Source organism: Garra rufa, chromosome 3, assembly GCF_049309525.1.
Source record: "Garra rufa chromosome 3, GarRuf1.0, whole genome shotgun sequence".
NCBI lineage: Eukaryota > Metazoa > Chordata > Actinopteri > Cypriniformes > Cyprinidae > Garra > Garra rufa.
This window is the reverse complement of record NC_133363.1, coordinates 61,758,843-61,773,526: the sequence shown is the minus strand read 5'-3', so window position 1 is coordinate 61,773,526 and position 14,684 is coordinate 61,758,843. Positions and strand designations below refer to the sequence as shown.

The 14,684-nt window shown below is 33.9% G+C and overlaps 2 protein-coding genes across 2 annotated transcripts in view; one reads left to right on the top strand and one right to left on the bottom strand.

Moving 5' to 3' along the window:
• sf3b2 (splicing factor 3b, subunit 2) overlaps nt 1–3,171 on the top strand; it is a 24,945-nt gene extending 21,774 nt beyond the window's left edge. The window contains exon 21 of the mRNA XM_073836728.1: nt 3,133–3,171. Within this exon, the coding sequence (XP_073692829.1) occupies nt 3,133–3,171 (39 nt within the window). The remainder of the gene's footprint in view (nt 1–3,132) is intronic.
• Nucleotides 3,172–5,018: 1,847 nt separating this feature from the next.
• The window catches only part of LOC141332293 (phosphofurin acidic cluster sorting protein 1-like), a 95,514-nt gene continuing 85,848 nt past the window's right edge, over nt 5,019–14,684 (bottom strand). Inside the window, exons 17-24 of the mRNA XM_073837425.1 lie at nt 12,827–12,937; nt 11,528–11,630; nt 11,383–11,425; nt 9,747–9,789; nt 9,505–9,643; nt 6,470–6,708; nt 5,220–5,339; nt 5,019–5,137 (exon numbers count right to left, since the gene is read on the bottom strand). Coding sequence (XP_073693526.1) covers nt 5,019–5,137; nt 5,220–5,339; nt 6,470–6,708; nt 9,505–9,643; nt 9,747–9,789; nt 11,383–11,425; nt 11,528–11,630; nt 12,827–12,937 — 917 coding nt within the window. The remainder of the gene's footprint in view (nt 5,138–5,219; nt 5,340–6,469; nt 6,709–9,504; nt 9,644–9,746; nt 9,790–11,382; nt 11,426–11,527; nt 11,631–12,826; nt 12,938–14,684) is intronic.

Genomic DNA, 14,684 nt, shown 5'->3' with positions numbered 1-14,684 from the left:
TTTTATTTTTAAATTGTGCCAAGGAATGATTCTCAGTTTGTTTTTAAGAAAAACTGAAGTTAAAAAAACTGAAATTTTTAAACTGAGAATCATTCCTTGACACAATTTATATTTAAAAATCAAATCAAATCAAATATATATTGTTTTGTTTAAAATATAGTGTGTCCAAACTTTTGACTGGTAGTGTATATTAGAAAAATGACTAATGCAAATATTTGTATTAAAAATCTAAACAAAAATATTAAAAAATATATATAATTAGTTTCTACTTTACTGCTAAATGAAATGTAGTCCAATCATGTTGTACAACAAAATATGAAATGTTCCTCAAGTTTGGTGAATTTTCATTTTAGCAAAACATATTTTCTAATTTCTTAATTCTGATTTTGAGGTGAAATATGACGTTCGTGACAGATTCACTCTTTCAGTTTGAAAGTAAATGCATAACGATATTAGGAGTTCAACAGATGAATAATGTAACAATCATTGTATGTTATTATATTTCAAGCAATTCAAGCTGCAATGGTTAGAAGTCGGCCGGATGGAAAGACGCCGAATCTTGTGCCGTGAAGGACGTATAGTTAACACCACAGACTAATTAAACCAGTGAGCACTACTGTCCACAAACACACACCGACACTGGCTTCACTCTCACTGTGGCACAACATCATTTCATAGATAGTTTTTTTTTTGTTGTTTGTTTTGTTATTATTTTAAAACCACATTTTAGTGACGTTTCGTTAGTTGCATTACCTACCACTCACAAGAATATCTCACAAAAGTTCTAGACAAAATAAAACCACGTTACTTTTGTGAAAGCTGCCTTTAGCAGTAATGTTACAAGCTCCAGCAAGAAAATAAAGGGATGTTGTAGCTCGAGATTTACTGATCTCAGATCAGTTCCGACGTTTTGTTCACAGCTGCACTGCAAAAAATGATCCTCCAAGTATTTCTGTCCTGTTTTGTATTTGTCTAGTGCTTTTCTAGTATTTTCAAACAGCTAAACATTCTAGAGCGGAAAAACAATTAGTCATGATTAATCGATTCAAAATAAAAGTTAATGTTTGCTTACTACGTGAAAAAAAAAAAGCTTTTCTCACTTAGATTTTTTGTCTTGTTTTCAGCCAAAATATCTAAAAATTCTTAAATCAAGATGAGTAAAAATGGTCTTGTTTTCAGAAAAAAACAAGTCAAAATTAAGTGCGTTTTTGCTTGAAACAAGCAAAATAATTTGCCAATGTGAGAAGAAAAATAATTTTGTTTTCAGTTTGAAATTAGTTTTTTTTTGCTTGCCCCATTGGCAGATTATTTTGCTTGTTCTAAGCAAAAACTCACGTAATTTTAACTTTTTTTTTTCTGAAAACAAGACCATTTTTACTCGTCTAGAAAATCCTTCTTGATTTAGGAATTTTTAGATATTTTGGCTGGAAACAGGACAAAAAAAATCTAAGTAAGAAAAGCATTTTTGCAAACACATAGTAAGCAAACATAAATTTATTTTTAATCGATTAATCGTGACTAATCGTTTTGCTGCTCTAAAACATTTTTAATTATGATAAAGCAAAAAAGACGTAGGATATGAAGTTTTTTCTCTAAAATTATCAGAATTAAATACATATGTGTGTGTATTTATATATGCATAATAAATGTAAAATGTAAAACAAATTTTTATTTTGAATCGATTAAGTGCGACTAATCGTTTTGCAACTCTAATATGTTCTTAAATCAGAATAAAGCAAAAAAGACTTAGGATATGAAGTGTTTTCTCTCTAAAATAATCAGAAATTAAACATGTATGTGTGTGTATTTATATATATATATGCATAATAAATGTACAACATAAAACAAACTTTTATTTTGAGTCGATTAATCGCGACTAATCGTTTTGCAACTCTAATACGTTCTTAAATTAATATAAAGCAACAAAGACTTAAGATATGAAGTGTGTTTTCTCTAAAATTATCAAAATTAAATACATGTATGTGTGTATTTATATATGCATAATAAATGTAAAACAAACTTTTATTTTGAATCGATTAATCACGACTAATCGTTTTGCAGCTCTAAAACATTTTTAAACCAAGATAAAGCAAAAAAGACTTAGGATACAAATTTTTTTCTCTAAAATTATCAGAATTAAATACATATGTGTGTATTTATATATGCATAATAAATGTAAAATGTAAAACTTTTATTTTGAATCGATTAATCGCGACTAATCGTTTTGCTGCTCGAAAACATTTTTAAATCAAGATAAAGCAAAAAAGATTTAGGATATAAAGTGTGTTTTCTCTAAAATGATCAGAATTAAATACATGTATTTGTGTGCATTTATATATGCATAATAAATGTACAACATAAAACAAACTTTTATTTTGAGTCGATTAATCGCGACTAATCGTTTTGCAACTCTAATACGTTCTTAAATTAATATAAAGCAAAAAAGACTTAAGATATGAAGTGTGTTTTCTCTAAAATTATCAAAATTAAATACATGTATGTGTGTATTTATATAGGCATAATAAATGTAAAACAAACTTTTATTTTTAAAACGATTAATCACGACTAATCGTTTTGCAGCTCTAAAACATTTTTAGAGTTTTTAGTTTATAGTTTGGCCTTCTTTCAATCAAAAAACAAGACTTTATATCCAAAGTCATTTTTGTTCTCAAGTAAATGTATCTTAATTTAAAACAGTTTAGATATTCGTACTGGAAAAGACAAAAACTAAATATAAAATATGACAAAAACAGTAAGAAAATCATGTTTTTGCAGTGCGTAAAGGTAGTGTTGATGGATGGTTCATAATTGGGCGATTCCATATGAGGAGCTGGTCGTTTCTTGTGCTTTGGATGAAGATATATAGAAATGAAGGCGAGATTAAGTGCATAGCATTTGACAGCTGATGAAGATGAAACCCTTGAACCAGTTTCCATCTGTAAAGATGCACACAAGAGCCAAAAGCACACTAAAATTACATCTTCCCCAATTCTGCTGGCTTAATCGGTGACATTTTCACCTTCGACCTCGTCCAGCTTTTACATCAGGCCTTGTGCTGATTGATATGACATAGTTCTCTTATAAAACAAGCCCATGTTATGAATCGTTCTGTCCCGTAATGTTTACATTCAGATCTTTGGAGATGGTTACGAAAAGAAAGAAAACCTGTAGATGAGCTATATATCTAAGCTAAAAGGTCACTTTAAAAAAATAAACGCTAAACTGACACGTGTAAAAATGCATACAAAACTAAATTGAAATAGTTTATTCTAGTTGACAGAGATGCAAGCTACTAACCTTCCGTACGTCGAGGGGAACGCAAGACGCCGCCACTTCAGGCGAAGCAATTCATGCACTGAATTGAGCTAAAGTTAAATGTTAGCTTTGCCAGTGCATTATGGGTGATGTAGTTTAAAGGAGAGGGTTACGTCCAGAACAAAAATTATACACAGATAATTTATTTACTCCGTTGTCATTCAAGATGTTCATGTCTTTCTCTCTTCAGTTGTAAAGAAATAGTTTTTTAAAGGAAAACGTTTCAGGATTTCTCTCCATATAGTGGACTTCTATGGTGCCCGCGAGTTTGAACTTCCAAAACGCAGTTTAAATGCAGCTTCAAAGGGTTCTCAATGATCCCAGCCAAGGAAGAAGTGAAACAATTGGTTATTTTCTAAAAGAAAATAATAAAATTTATGTACTTTTTAACCCATTAATGCTCAGCTCTGTGTGAACTCTGTGTATTCTGGTTTAAGAAAGTTAGGGAATGTCAAAAAACTCCCATCTCATTTTCTCCTCCAACTTCAAAACCGCCCTACATCGCTATTTTTACCTTTTTATCATAAAGCTATTTTGCACTTCTTTGCACGTTAACTTTGTAAACACTTGGTTGGTACTTCTGCAGTGATTTTAAAGTTGAGGGAGAAAATGAGATGGAAGTTTTTTGACATACCCTAACTGTCTTGAACTGGAATACACAGAGTTCAAGCAGAGCTAGACAAGATGAGCATTTAAGGTTAAAAAGTATATAAACTGTCATTTTTTTTTTTTAGAAAACGACCAATTGTTTTGATATATAAGACCCTCTTCTTCGTCTGGGATCAAATTAGAGCTCTTTGAAGCAACATTTAAACTTCATTTCAGACGTTCAAACTCGGGGGCACCATAGAAGTCCACTATATAGAGAAAAATCCTCAAAAAACAATTTCTTTGCAACTGAAGAGAGAAAGACATGAACATCTTGGATGACAAGGGCGTGAGTAAACTGTCTGTAAATTTTTGCTCTGGAAGTGAACATCTCCTCTAAGACATGCAGGTCAGAGGTCAACTAGAAGGATAAAACAAACTATGCAAAAGATGATTTGTAGTAAATCTAAAAACTCATCAGTTGGCCCCGCCTCCAATGTAAAATTGGCGTTTAACCCCGCCATCTTAATAAAGGCGGGAACTTTGCTAATTTTGGAATTTTCGTTGGTGCGTTTTTTCAAGTTTGAATCTTTGTTTATAAAAAAACTACCATGGTTGCCGCAGTTTCCGCCAAAATTCCACGGTTGCTAAGCGACAAAGATTCCGAAAGTTTCTGTTTAAAGTTTATCTCCAAATACAGTTATCATGGTCGATTTTAGAAAGGGTTAAACTGCATTTATAGATTATGCTGGTTATGGACGCCAATGATGAAAGAGATCAGTTAGATCAAGGGACATATTCAAGGTCGTTGAGTGTGATTTAAGCTGTTAAATAGTCATGGACAGGTGGTGTATCCAAATTTTGTGCTTGGCCCCCGTATGTGGCTCTGGGGCCCTTGATAAATAAAAAAAAGTGACTAGCGCTGATAAAAGTCTATCGAAGCCGCCGAATGGAACATCTTCAACTCCATCTACCCACCCACCAGAGACGGTCACATGAGAGTCCCGTCTCAACTGTGATCGGCCAGCGTTCTGACAGTGGCGGCGGCAGCAGCGGTGTGCAATGGGGTGAAGGTTGCAGGTTGAAGAGAGGCGGGGTTGAGAAAGTGGGCCGTCCTAGGAGGGTGGTTTGCTGTAGCCGAACAATCCCACCGGAAAATACTTGACGTGAGTTGGCCACTGGGCGGCGAGCTGGAAGAACTTCACGTCGTTCCACTCGCATCCGTCGATGGTCACTGAGAAAAGAGGAAGAGAAATGTTGTTTTGGGCTTTAGCTGATAAGAAAGTGGTTTTGTGGCTGTGGTGAAGGTCTGGTACCTTTCAGGATGGTTTGCTGCTGTTTGGCGGAGCAGATGAGCCGGCTGATGCCCTCGATCACCTGACTCTTATAGTCCATCTCCCGCTCTTTAGGTTTCTTCCCCAGGAAAATAGTGGGAACTGCAAAATGAAAGCGAGAGGGAAATTATTTAGATTGTAATATTATATTACAGTTGAAGTAAAAAGTTTAAACCCCCCTTGTTAATTGTTTTACCAAAATAAGATGGATCATACAAAATGCATGTTATTTTTTATTTAGTACTGGCCTGAGTAAGATATTTCACACAGAAGATGCTTAGGTGAAGTTCACAAGAGAAAATAATAGCTGAATTTTTAAAAATGACTTTGATTCTTAATACTGTGTTGTTACCTAAATGATCCACAGCTGTTTTTTTTGTTTGTTTAGTGATAGTTGTTCATGTGTCCCTTGTTTGTCCCTTGTTGAAACAGTTAAATTGCTGTTCTTTAAAAAAAGCCCACAAATTCTTTGGTTTTTCAGCATTTTTGTGTATTTGTTTGATTTTGAGATTCAACTTTTCACACAGAGGACAACTGAGGGACTCATATTCATCTATTACAGAAGGTTCAAACACTCACTGATGCTCCAGAAGGAAACACGATGCATTAAGAGCTGGGGGTGAAAACTTTTGAACAGAATGGAGATGTGTACATTTTTCTTATTTTGCCTAACTATCATATTTCTTTCATTTAGTACTGCCCTTCAGAAGCTAAAGAAGATACTTGCATGTTTCCCAGAAGACAAAATAAGTTAAATTCCAAAAGTTTTCACCCCCGGCTCTTAATGCATGGTTTTTCCTTCTGGAGCATCAGTGAGCGTTTGAACCTTCTGTAATCGTTGCATATGAGTCCCTCAGTTGTCCTCAGTGTGAAAAGATGGATCTCAAAATCAGACAGTCATTGTTGGAAAGGGTTCAAATACACAAAAATGCTGGAAAACCAAAGAATTTGTGGGACCTGAAGGATTTTTCTGAAGAACAGCAGGCAGTTCAGTGGACTCATGAACAACTATCACTAAACAAACAAAAAAAACAAACAGCTGTGGATTATTCAGGTAACAACACAGCATTAAGAATCAAGGGGATGTAAATGTTTTAACTAAACACATTAAACACTTTTTAATTACAGTTTATCAAACATAATTATTTCTAAGCAAATGTGGATCTTCTAGATGCTGTGAATGTCCATTGTATAATTTTGCATGATTCTTGGCTTCATGAGAGTCTGCTCACCTTTCTTGTTCTTCTCTTTGGTGACCACGGTCATGGCCATAGTGTTGACGGGCGCCTGCGGTTCGCTGGCTCCTCCTCCTGGCAGCCGGATGACCTGCAGCGACCAGAAGGCGCTCTTCAGTGTGTTCTTACAGCCGGTGTCTCTCCTCTCGCCCTCGCGACGCTTCTCTGCCAGAGACGCCAGCCAGTAATCCACCTGCAGACCGATGGCATCCACGCCGTGAGACATGCTGGGACTCCTGACACAGACACAAACAATACAATAAAATATTTGACATATTTAAGGTATATTTACATATTAAGGACATCAAGATTGTTGCTTACCAAAATAAATAAGGAGAAAAATTTCATAAATCTAACATCAATAAAAAAATAATAAATCAAAATCACATTATAAAACGGTTAGTTCCATTCCTCAATTCTGATTGGTCAGCAGCTGTGTCGTATTCATGATACGGCACTGCTATGACCGCTTCACTCAACCGTTTTGTGTATCATTGAACCCCCTTAGCAACCACCCTTAGCAACGTAAACACAGCTGCAGCAGTTAGGGACTATTTTTTACAGTGGAAGGCAGTTAATGATTTTATTTTATGAAAACGTACAACTTAATATATATAAATTAATATATATTTTTGATTTTAATATTTTTATTGTGTGGTAACCGTTTTATAAAAGCAGTAAGGTACTTGAGGCCGTGCTGTATCTAGAATAAATCACGGCTGAAGGGGTTGCAGACACTCCGCTTCGCGTCGTACCTAACAACGCCCTTCAGCCGTGATTTATTCATGATACAGCACGGCCTCTCGTACCTTATTGCTTAATTATAGTAGTGATATAAGCCTGTCAGATCAATTGTCTACTAGATTTCTATATAAAAAGTGTAGGAAAAGCTTACAAATTTAAGTTGAAGTACAAAAACTAAAACTGAAATAAATAATGGCAAATTGGAAAAAAAAAAAATCACAAACTAAACTATATACCACAATAAAAATATAAAAATATAAGCTAATTTAAATGATTAATAAATAATTGTATTTATGCATTAAATTGAAAAGTGACAGTAAAGATTTGTAATGTTACAAAATATTTATATTTCAATTACTTTCTATTGTTTTTAACTTTCTATTATAACGGTTTCCACAAAAATTTAAAGCGGCACGACTGTTTGCAAAATTGATAATAATCATAAATGTTTATTTAGCTGAAAATCAGCATATTAGAATGATTTCTGTAAGTAATGATGCTGAAAATTCAGGTTTGATCACAGAAATAAATTATATTTTATAATATATTCACATAGAAAAGAGTTGTTTTAAATTGCAATAATGTTTTTTTTAATTAATCAATTTACTTATTTTTTTACTAAATAAAAGAATGCTATATAATTAATATAAATTACTGATAAAAGGTGTGTAATTATATAAGTATACACACATTTTAAATATATAATTATATATATAATTGTTTACAGTTTATAGTTAAATTGTCTACTAAATTTCTATATAAAAAGTGTAGGAAAAGCTTAAAATTTTAAGTTGAAGTATGAAAACTAAAACAGAAATAAATAAACCTTTGGCAAATTGGAAAAAAAAAAAAAACATCCAAAAATTTTACATCCAACTAAGCAGTAGAAATCAAACAATCATAACATTAATAATTTAATTAATAGAAATCACATTATAGTAGCCAGTGTTAAATTTTCTGTTAAATTTCTGTATAAAAAGTATAGAAATATGCAATTTTTTAAAATCATTTTATTTCTGCTAAAAATTTCAATAAAAGTTGAAGTACTAACATTACTACACCTAAAACTAAATAAAAAAGAAATGAATGCTAAACAGAAATAAAAACAAACAAAAAAAAGAGTAACAAAATCGGAAAATTGAAAATACAAAAATAAAAGCTAATTCGAAACAATATCCATTAAAGGTGACCCTGGACCACAAAACCAATCATAAGAGTTAATTTTTTCTAAAATTGAGAGCTGAAAAAGTTGAATAAATAAGCTTTCCATTGATGTACGGTTTGTTAGGACAATATTTGCCCAAAATACATGTATTTGAAAATCTGCAATCTGTGGGTGTAAAAAAAAAATCTAAATATTGAGAAAATTGCCTTTAAAGTTGTCCAAATGAAGTTCTCAGCAATGCATATTACTAATCAAAAAGTACGTTTTGATATATTTACAGTACGAAATCTACAAATTATCATCATGGAACATGATCTTTACTTAATATCCTAATGATTTTAGGCATAAAAGAAAATTATTTTAACCCATATGATGTATTACTGGCTATTGCTACAAATATATATATATATATATATATATATATATATATATATATATATATACACACACACATATGTGACCCTGGACCACAAAACCAGTAATAAGGTTAAATTTTACAAAACTGAGATGTATGCATATGTGTATGGTTTGTTAGGATAGGACAATATTTGGCCGAGATACATCTATTTGAAGATCTGGAATCTGAGGGTGCAAAAAAAAATCAAAATACTGAGAAAATCACCTTTAAAGTTGTCCAAATTAAGTCCTTAACAATGCATATTACTAATCAAAAATTACATTTTGATATATTTATAGTAGGAATTTTGCAAAAAAATCTTCATGGAACATGATCTTTACTCAATTTCCTAATGATTTTTGCCATAAATGAAAAATCAATGATTTTGACCCATACTATGTATTTTTGGCTGTTGCTACAAATATACCCCAGCGACTTAAGACTGCTTTTGTGCTCCAAGGTCATCAATTTTTTTTCTGAAAAATAGTATATAAATATTTTAAATAATTATATATTTAAAAACATGGTTTCTGCTGGTCAAAACTGGTTTAATGGTCGATCCACTGATGTTCCAAGTGGTGGTTACATGGCCCAGCAGGTAGACCACCCTGGATCAGCCAAAAACCAGCTGAAACCAGCCTGAGCCCCTTTATTCCACCTGACCCACTTTCTCCAGCAGGATTAGCAAGTCACTCCTGAAACCTTGTGACGGTAGAAATCACTCACCCCTGCACCGCCAAGCCGCCGCCCATGGAGGGAGACGAGGGGGGCGTGGCCGTCTCCTTCAGACTGGCGGGTGATCCGTGAGAAGGCGGAGACGTGGAGGGGACGGCTAAACTCACAGCCACGCCCTCTTCAGAATCGCCTAGGAAACAGAGACGGACACACGGTGAGCTTCTGTGGCTTAAATCATCACACACAGAGTTATAAAAAGCAATCAGTGCTTCAGTCTCCATGGAAACACACACCTGCTGACGATTGGCCCGGCTCAATCAAACCCACTTTCACCACCTAGGAGATGCAGACAGATCATAACAAATAAACAGACAAACACACAGATATTAGATATTAGATTAGATATTATTTCTCCAAAAAGTTAATTTCATTTGATTGATCATAATACATGGTGAAATATAATGTTGAGCTGTTTGGAATACATATATAAGAAAAAACATATAAATGCATTTTAATTAAAGAAGTTCACTTCCACAAAAAAAAAAAAAAAAAAAAAAATTACAGATAATGTACTCACCCCCTTGTCATCTAAGATGTTCATGTCTTTCTTTCTCCAGTCGTAAAGACATTACGTTTTTTGAGGAAAACATTTCAGGATTTCTCTCCATATAGTGGACTTCTATGGTGTTCCCGAGTTTGAACTTTCAGTTTAAATGCAGCTTCAAAGGGCTCTAGACGATCACAGCTGAGGAAGAAGAGTTTTATCTTTTTTATTAAAAAAAAGAAAAGAAAAAAAAAGAAAATGGACAAATTATATACTTTTTAACCTCAATTTCTGATCTTGTCTAGCTCTGCGTAAGCTAGAGATGGGCACTTGAGTTGCACCGCACTTGTTTCCAGCCAAAATCTCAAAAAATTCTTAAATCAATGCGGATGCAGTCTGCCTTTTGAATAGGCCTATCAGTTATAGAAGTATTCAAGGACAAAAGACTCCTTTTCCTCGAGTAGAGTGAAGTCAGGAGTCATTTTAGGTTGAGTCTGAAGTCTATAAAAATGTGAAGAGAAAGTAATCTCATTTCAAACACAAAACAAGATTTTTTTTCTTACCCCATTGGCAGATTATTTAGCTTGTTTCAAGCAAAAACGCACTTAATGTTGACTTGTTTTTTTTTCTGAAAACAAGACAATACTTTTTACTCGTCTAGAAAATCCTTCTTGATTTAAGAATTTTTCGATATTTTGGCTAAAAACTACAAATAATTTTTTTTGCAGTGTAGTAAAGACTTCAGACTCCGGACTTCACTGGACTCAAGAAAAAAGACTTGAATATTTTAAAGAGTCTTTTATCCTTAAATGCGTATATAATTGATATTCAAAAGGTGGACCGCATTCGCACCCCGATTACTGCGGCAGCATTTTAAGTGAGCAGCATGTCAAAACAGCAGAGCAGATCACATAACAAGCGCTCAGTGTCGTTTATGGCAAATATCTTTCAGTGCTATATAAGCTATATAAAATTTCGAAGTTGGAGGAGCAAATGAAATGAGAGTTTTTCGACATACCCTAACTCTCTTGAACCGGAATACAAAGACGAGCATTTGTGGTTAAAATTGGCAATTGGCAATTTTTTTTTAGAACATAACTGATCATTTCGCTAGACAAGACCCTTCTTCCTTGGCTGAGATCATTTAGAGCCCTTTTAAACTGCATTTTGTAAGTTTAAACTCAGGGGCACCATCGAAGTCCATTATATGGAGAGAAATCCTGAAATGTTTTCCTCAAAAAACAATTTCTCTACGACTGAAGAAAGAAAGACATGAACATCTTGGATGACAAGGGGGTGAGTACATTATCTGTGCATTTTTGTTCTGGAAGTGAACTACTCCTTTAATGCAAAATGAAATACATATGGGTGCAATTTCCACTCACCCCAATGAAGGGAATGAATTTCTGGTAGGAATCTTCATCTCTCCTGTAAGAGGAAGTGATAAGTGAGCTATAATACACGGTTGAGGCTGTCATGTCATACAATACTGAGTGGTGTGCAGCTGTTATGAGAAAGACAAAGCCATACGTTCTGTGCTTGCAGGTCAGCATGGCCTCAGCGATGGGCAGCTGGTGTGTGAGAGCCGCTCCGCTGATGTACTGAGCCACACGAGCCGCGACGTCCACCGAATCTACACACAAACACACACGTCAACTACAACAATACAGGAACATATGTGTGCTGCCGTGTTAAACGCGTTTGCAATGGACCAGATTAAACATGAAAGGTATGTATAATAACAGAAGTATTTGTAACAAATTAAATATACAGCTATCTTACACTTGTACAGCTATCTTTGTGAGGGCTGGTTTGAGTTTTAGACCATCGGACTGAGGACACTTTTGTAAAGTGGAGCATTTTGGCCAGTAGTCACTTTCTGAGACCCCTTTAAAGGTCTGTTTGAGGGTCAAGACTTGGTTTTAGGGATCAGGTTATAATTGGGTAAAGGTTAGGTTTAGGGTAATGCACTTATTTCTGATGGCTAAGTTTAGGGTAAGGAGCTAGAGATTGCTTTGTGTCAGTGTATGTCCTTACAAATAGCTATACAGAGTTTGTTTGTTTGTATTGTACACTGCCGCTCAAAACTTTGGGATCACTAAGATTTTTAATGTTTTTTTAAAGACATTTCTTATGGTTTTAAAGGCTGCATTTATTTGATCAAAATTACAGAAAAAACGGTAATATTGTGAAATATTATTTTAATTCAAAATAACCGTTTTCTATGAGAATATATTTTAAAATGTAATTTATTTCTGTGATACAAAGCAATAATTACTCCAATCTTCAGTGTCACATTATCCTTCATAAATCATTCTAATATGCTGATTTATTATCAATGTTGAAAACAGTTGAGCTGCTTAATATTTTTTTGGAACCTGTGATACTATTTTCACGATTCTTTGATCAATAAAAGGTTAAAAACAACAGGATTTATTTGAAATAAAAGGTCAGTAAATTTTTATTCTTTTTTTTTTTTTGAAAGAAATTAATATTTTTATTTAGCAAGGATGTGTTAAATTAGCATAGATTTATATTGTTAGAAAAGATTATGTTTTAAAGTATATTAAAATAAAAAAAAACATTATTTTATACTGTAATAACATTTTGCAATATTACAGTTTGTTTCTGTATTTTTGAGTTGTGTAGATGTGTGTTATTTGTGTTGTGTGTGTGTGCGTTTATCTTTGTGTGTCTCTGTGGGTGTGCTTTTTGTGTTTTGTGATAGTGTGTTGTGTGTGTTAATCTTTTTGTCTGTGTGTGTCTGTGTATTGTGAATGTGTGATAGAGAGAGTGTGTGTGTGTTGTGATGTGAATGTGTGTGTGTACCTGTCTGTGGCGGTTCTGATCGGTTGAATGTGTCTCTCCAGGCTCCGTCCAGAAAGGCTGCGCTGTAACGGTTGTCAAGGGCACCCAGGTGCTTAGCAACAGGATTAGAACCTTTAGAAGAAAGAAAAAAAAACAAAAAAACAGAAACACTGAGATTAACATCCAAAAATATCCACAACATCTATCTATCTATATGTAACACAGCTCTCTTTCTCTAACTGTTGATTGTTTTTTTTGGAAAAAATATTCTTATATATATATATATATATATATATATATGAATATTAACATGTACATCCAGAAACACAAAATATAAGATCAATCTTAAACTGTGTTTAAGAGGAGAAAAATAAATCAATAAAAAAATAGCTGCAAGCTGCAATTAGGGGGCCAAGCACACCAAAGCGAAAATGAGGAGCTAAGCACGGCACGGAACACCAGACCAAATGCAACAATGAGTAAAGGAAGATGCTTTTAGAAAATGAAATTGTCAAAATGACAAAAAAAAGAATGTAGAGCTCTTAGAAATATGATTTAATGGCTAATCAGTTTTGACCAACAGGTGGCGCTGTTGTCAAATCGATGTGGTGTGCTTAGTTTGAGGTGACAAAGTTTTTCATCAGAAGTTACTATCATTTTTCAAAATTTCTTTATAACTTTTGACTCTCAGGGCATGGTGCCGAAGTCAATACATTGTAAAATATAGCATTTTATGACAAAATTAAAAATTGCAGATGCCCAAAATGACTGACATGGGAAAACTGGACATGGCATGCTCCACCTAATCTAAAAAGACCAGTTTTGAGATTTCTGGCCAAACCATTGAAAAGTTCTAAGCAAGAATAGCCATTTTTCATATCTCCTGACCACTAGGTGGTACTGTGACGAAACACTGCAGAAAGCCTCAGGTCATGCTTGTTAGAACACACACCAAGTTTGGTCTCGCCAAACCGTAGCCTCACATTTGCGCGTTATTCGAGAACAGTTTGACATCGTCTGAAGATGATCTGAGCCAATTTTGGTGACAATCAGACAAACCGTCTAAGACGAGTTCAAAAAAGTAGGTTTTACAAACTATTAAAAAAAAAAATAGATATTTTTAAATTTTGGACTTCATTTGACTCAGCATTACCCAAGGATTCAGAGAGAAAAAAGAATTTTGATTCTGTGCCTTAGTTCAAAAGTTACTAGCATAGCATAAACATGAGTGAAAATTTGGACAATTGGTGGCGCTAGAGAGTTCAAGTTAGAAACTCAAAATTTGCTTTGGTTAATGTTGACACTGTCCTCTATCAGTGTGCCAAATTTCACTATAATTTTACTATTTCACTATCAATAATAATAAGAATTCTAACGGATACAATAGGTGCCAAATATAGATGCAAGCAGCAATTACGGGGCCAAGCACACCAGAAGCAAAATGAGGAGCTAAGCATGGCATGGAACTCCAGACAACTGCAACAATGAGTAAAGGAAGCCATTTTAAGATGATTTTAGTCAAAATGACAGAAAAATAATGTAGAGCTCCTAGTAATATGTTTTAATGGCTCATCATTTTTGACCAACAGGTGGCATTGTTACCAAATCGTAATCGTAATCGTATTGTTGTGTGTTCAGTGTGAGGTGACAAAGGCACACACAAAATTTGGCGTCATTATGTCCAAGCTTTGCAGAGATAAAGCCTCAGAGTCATTTTGGCATCTTAAATTTGTAGTGGCACTGTACGAAAACGGTTTCATCTATCAACATAAAAACTATAACTTTTTGTCAGCACAGTCTAAAGATGATCTGACTCAATTTTGGTGAAAATTGGACGAACGGTCTAGGAAGAGTTCGAAAAAGTAGATTTTCAACATAA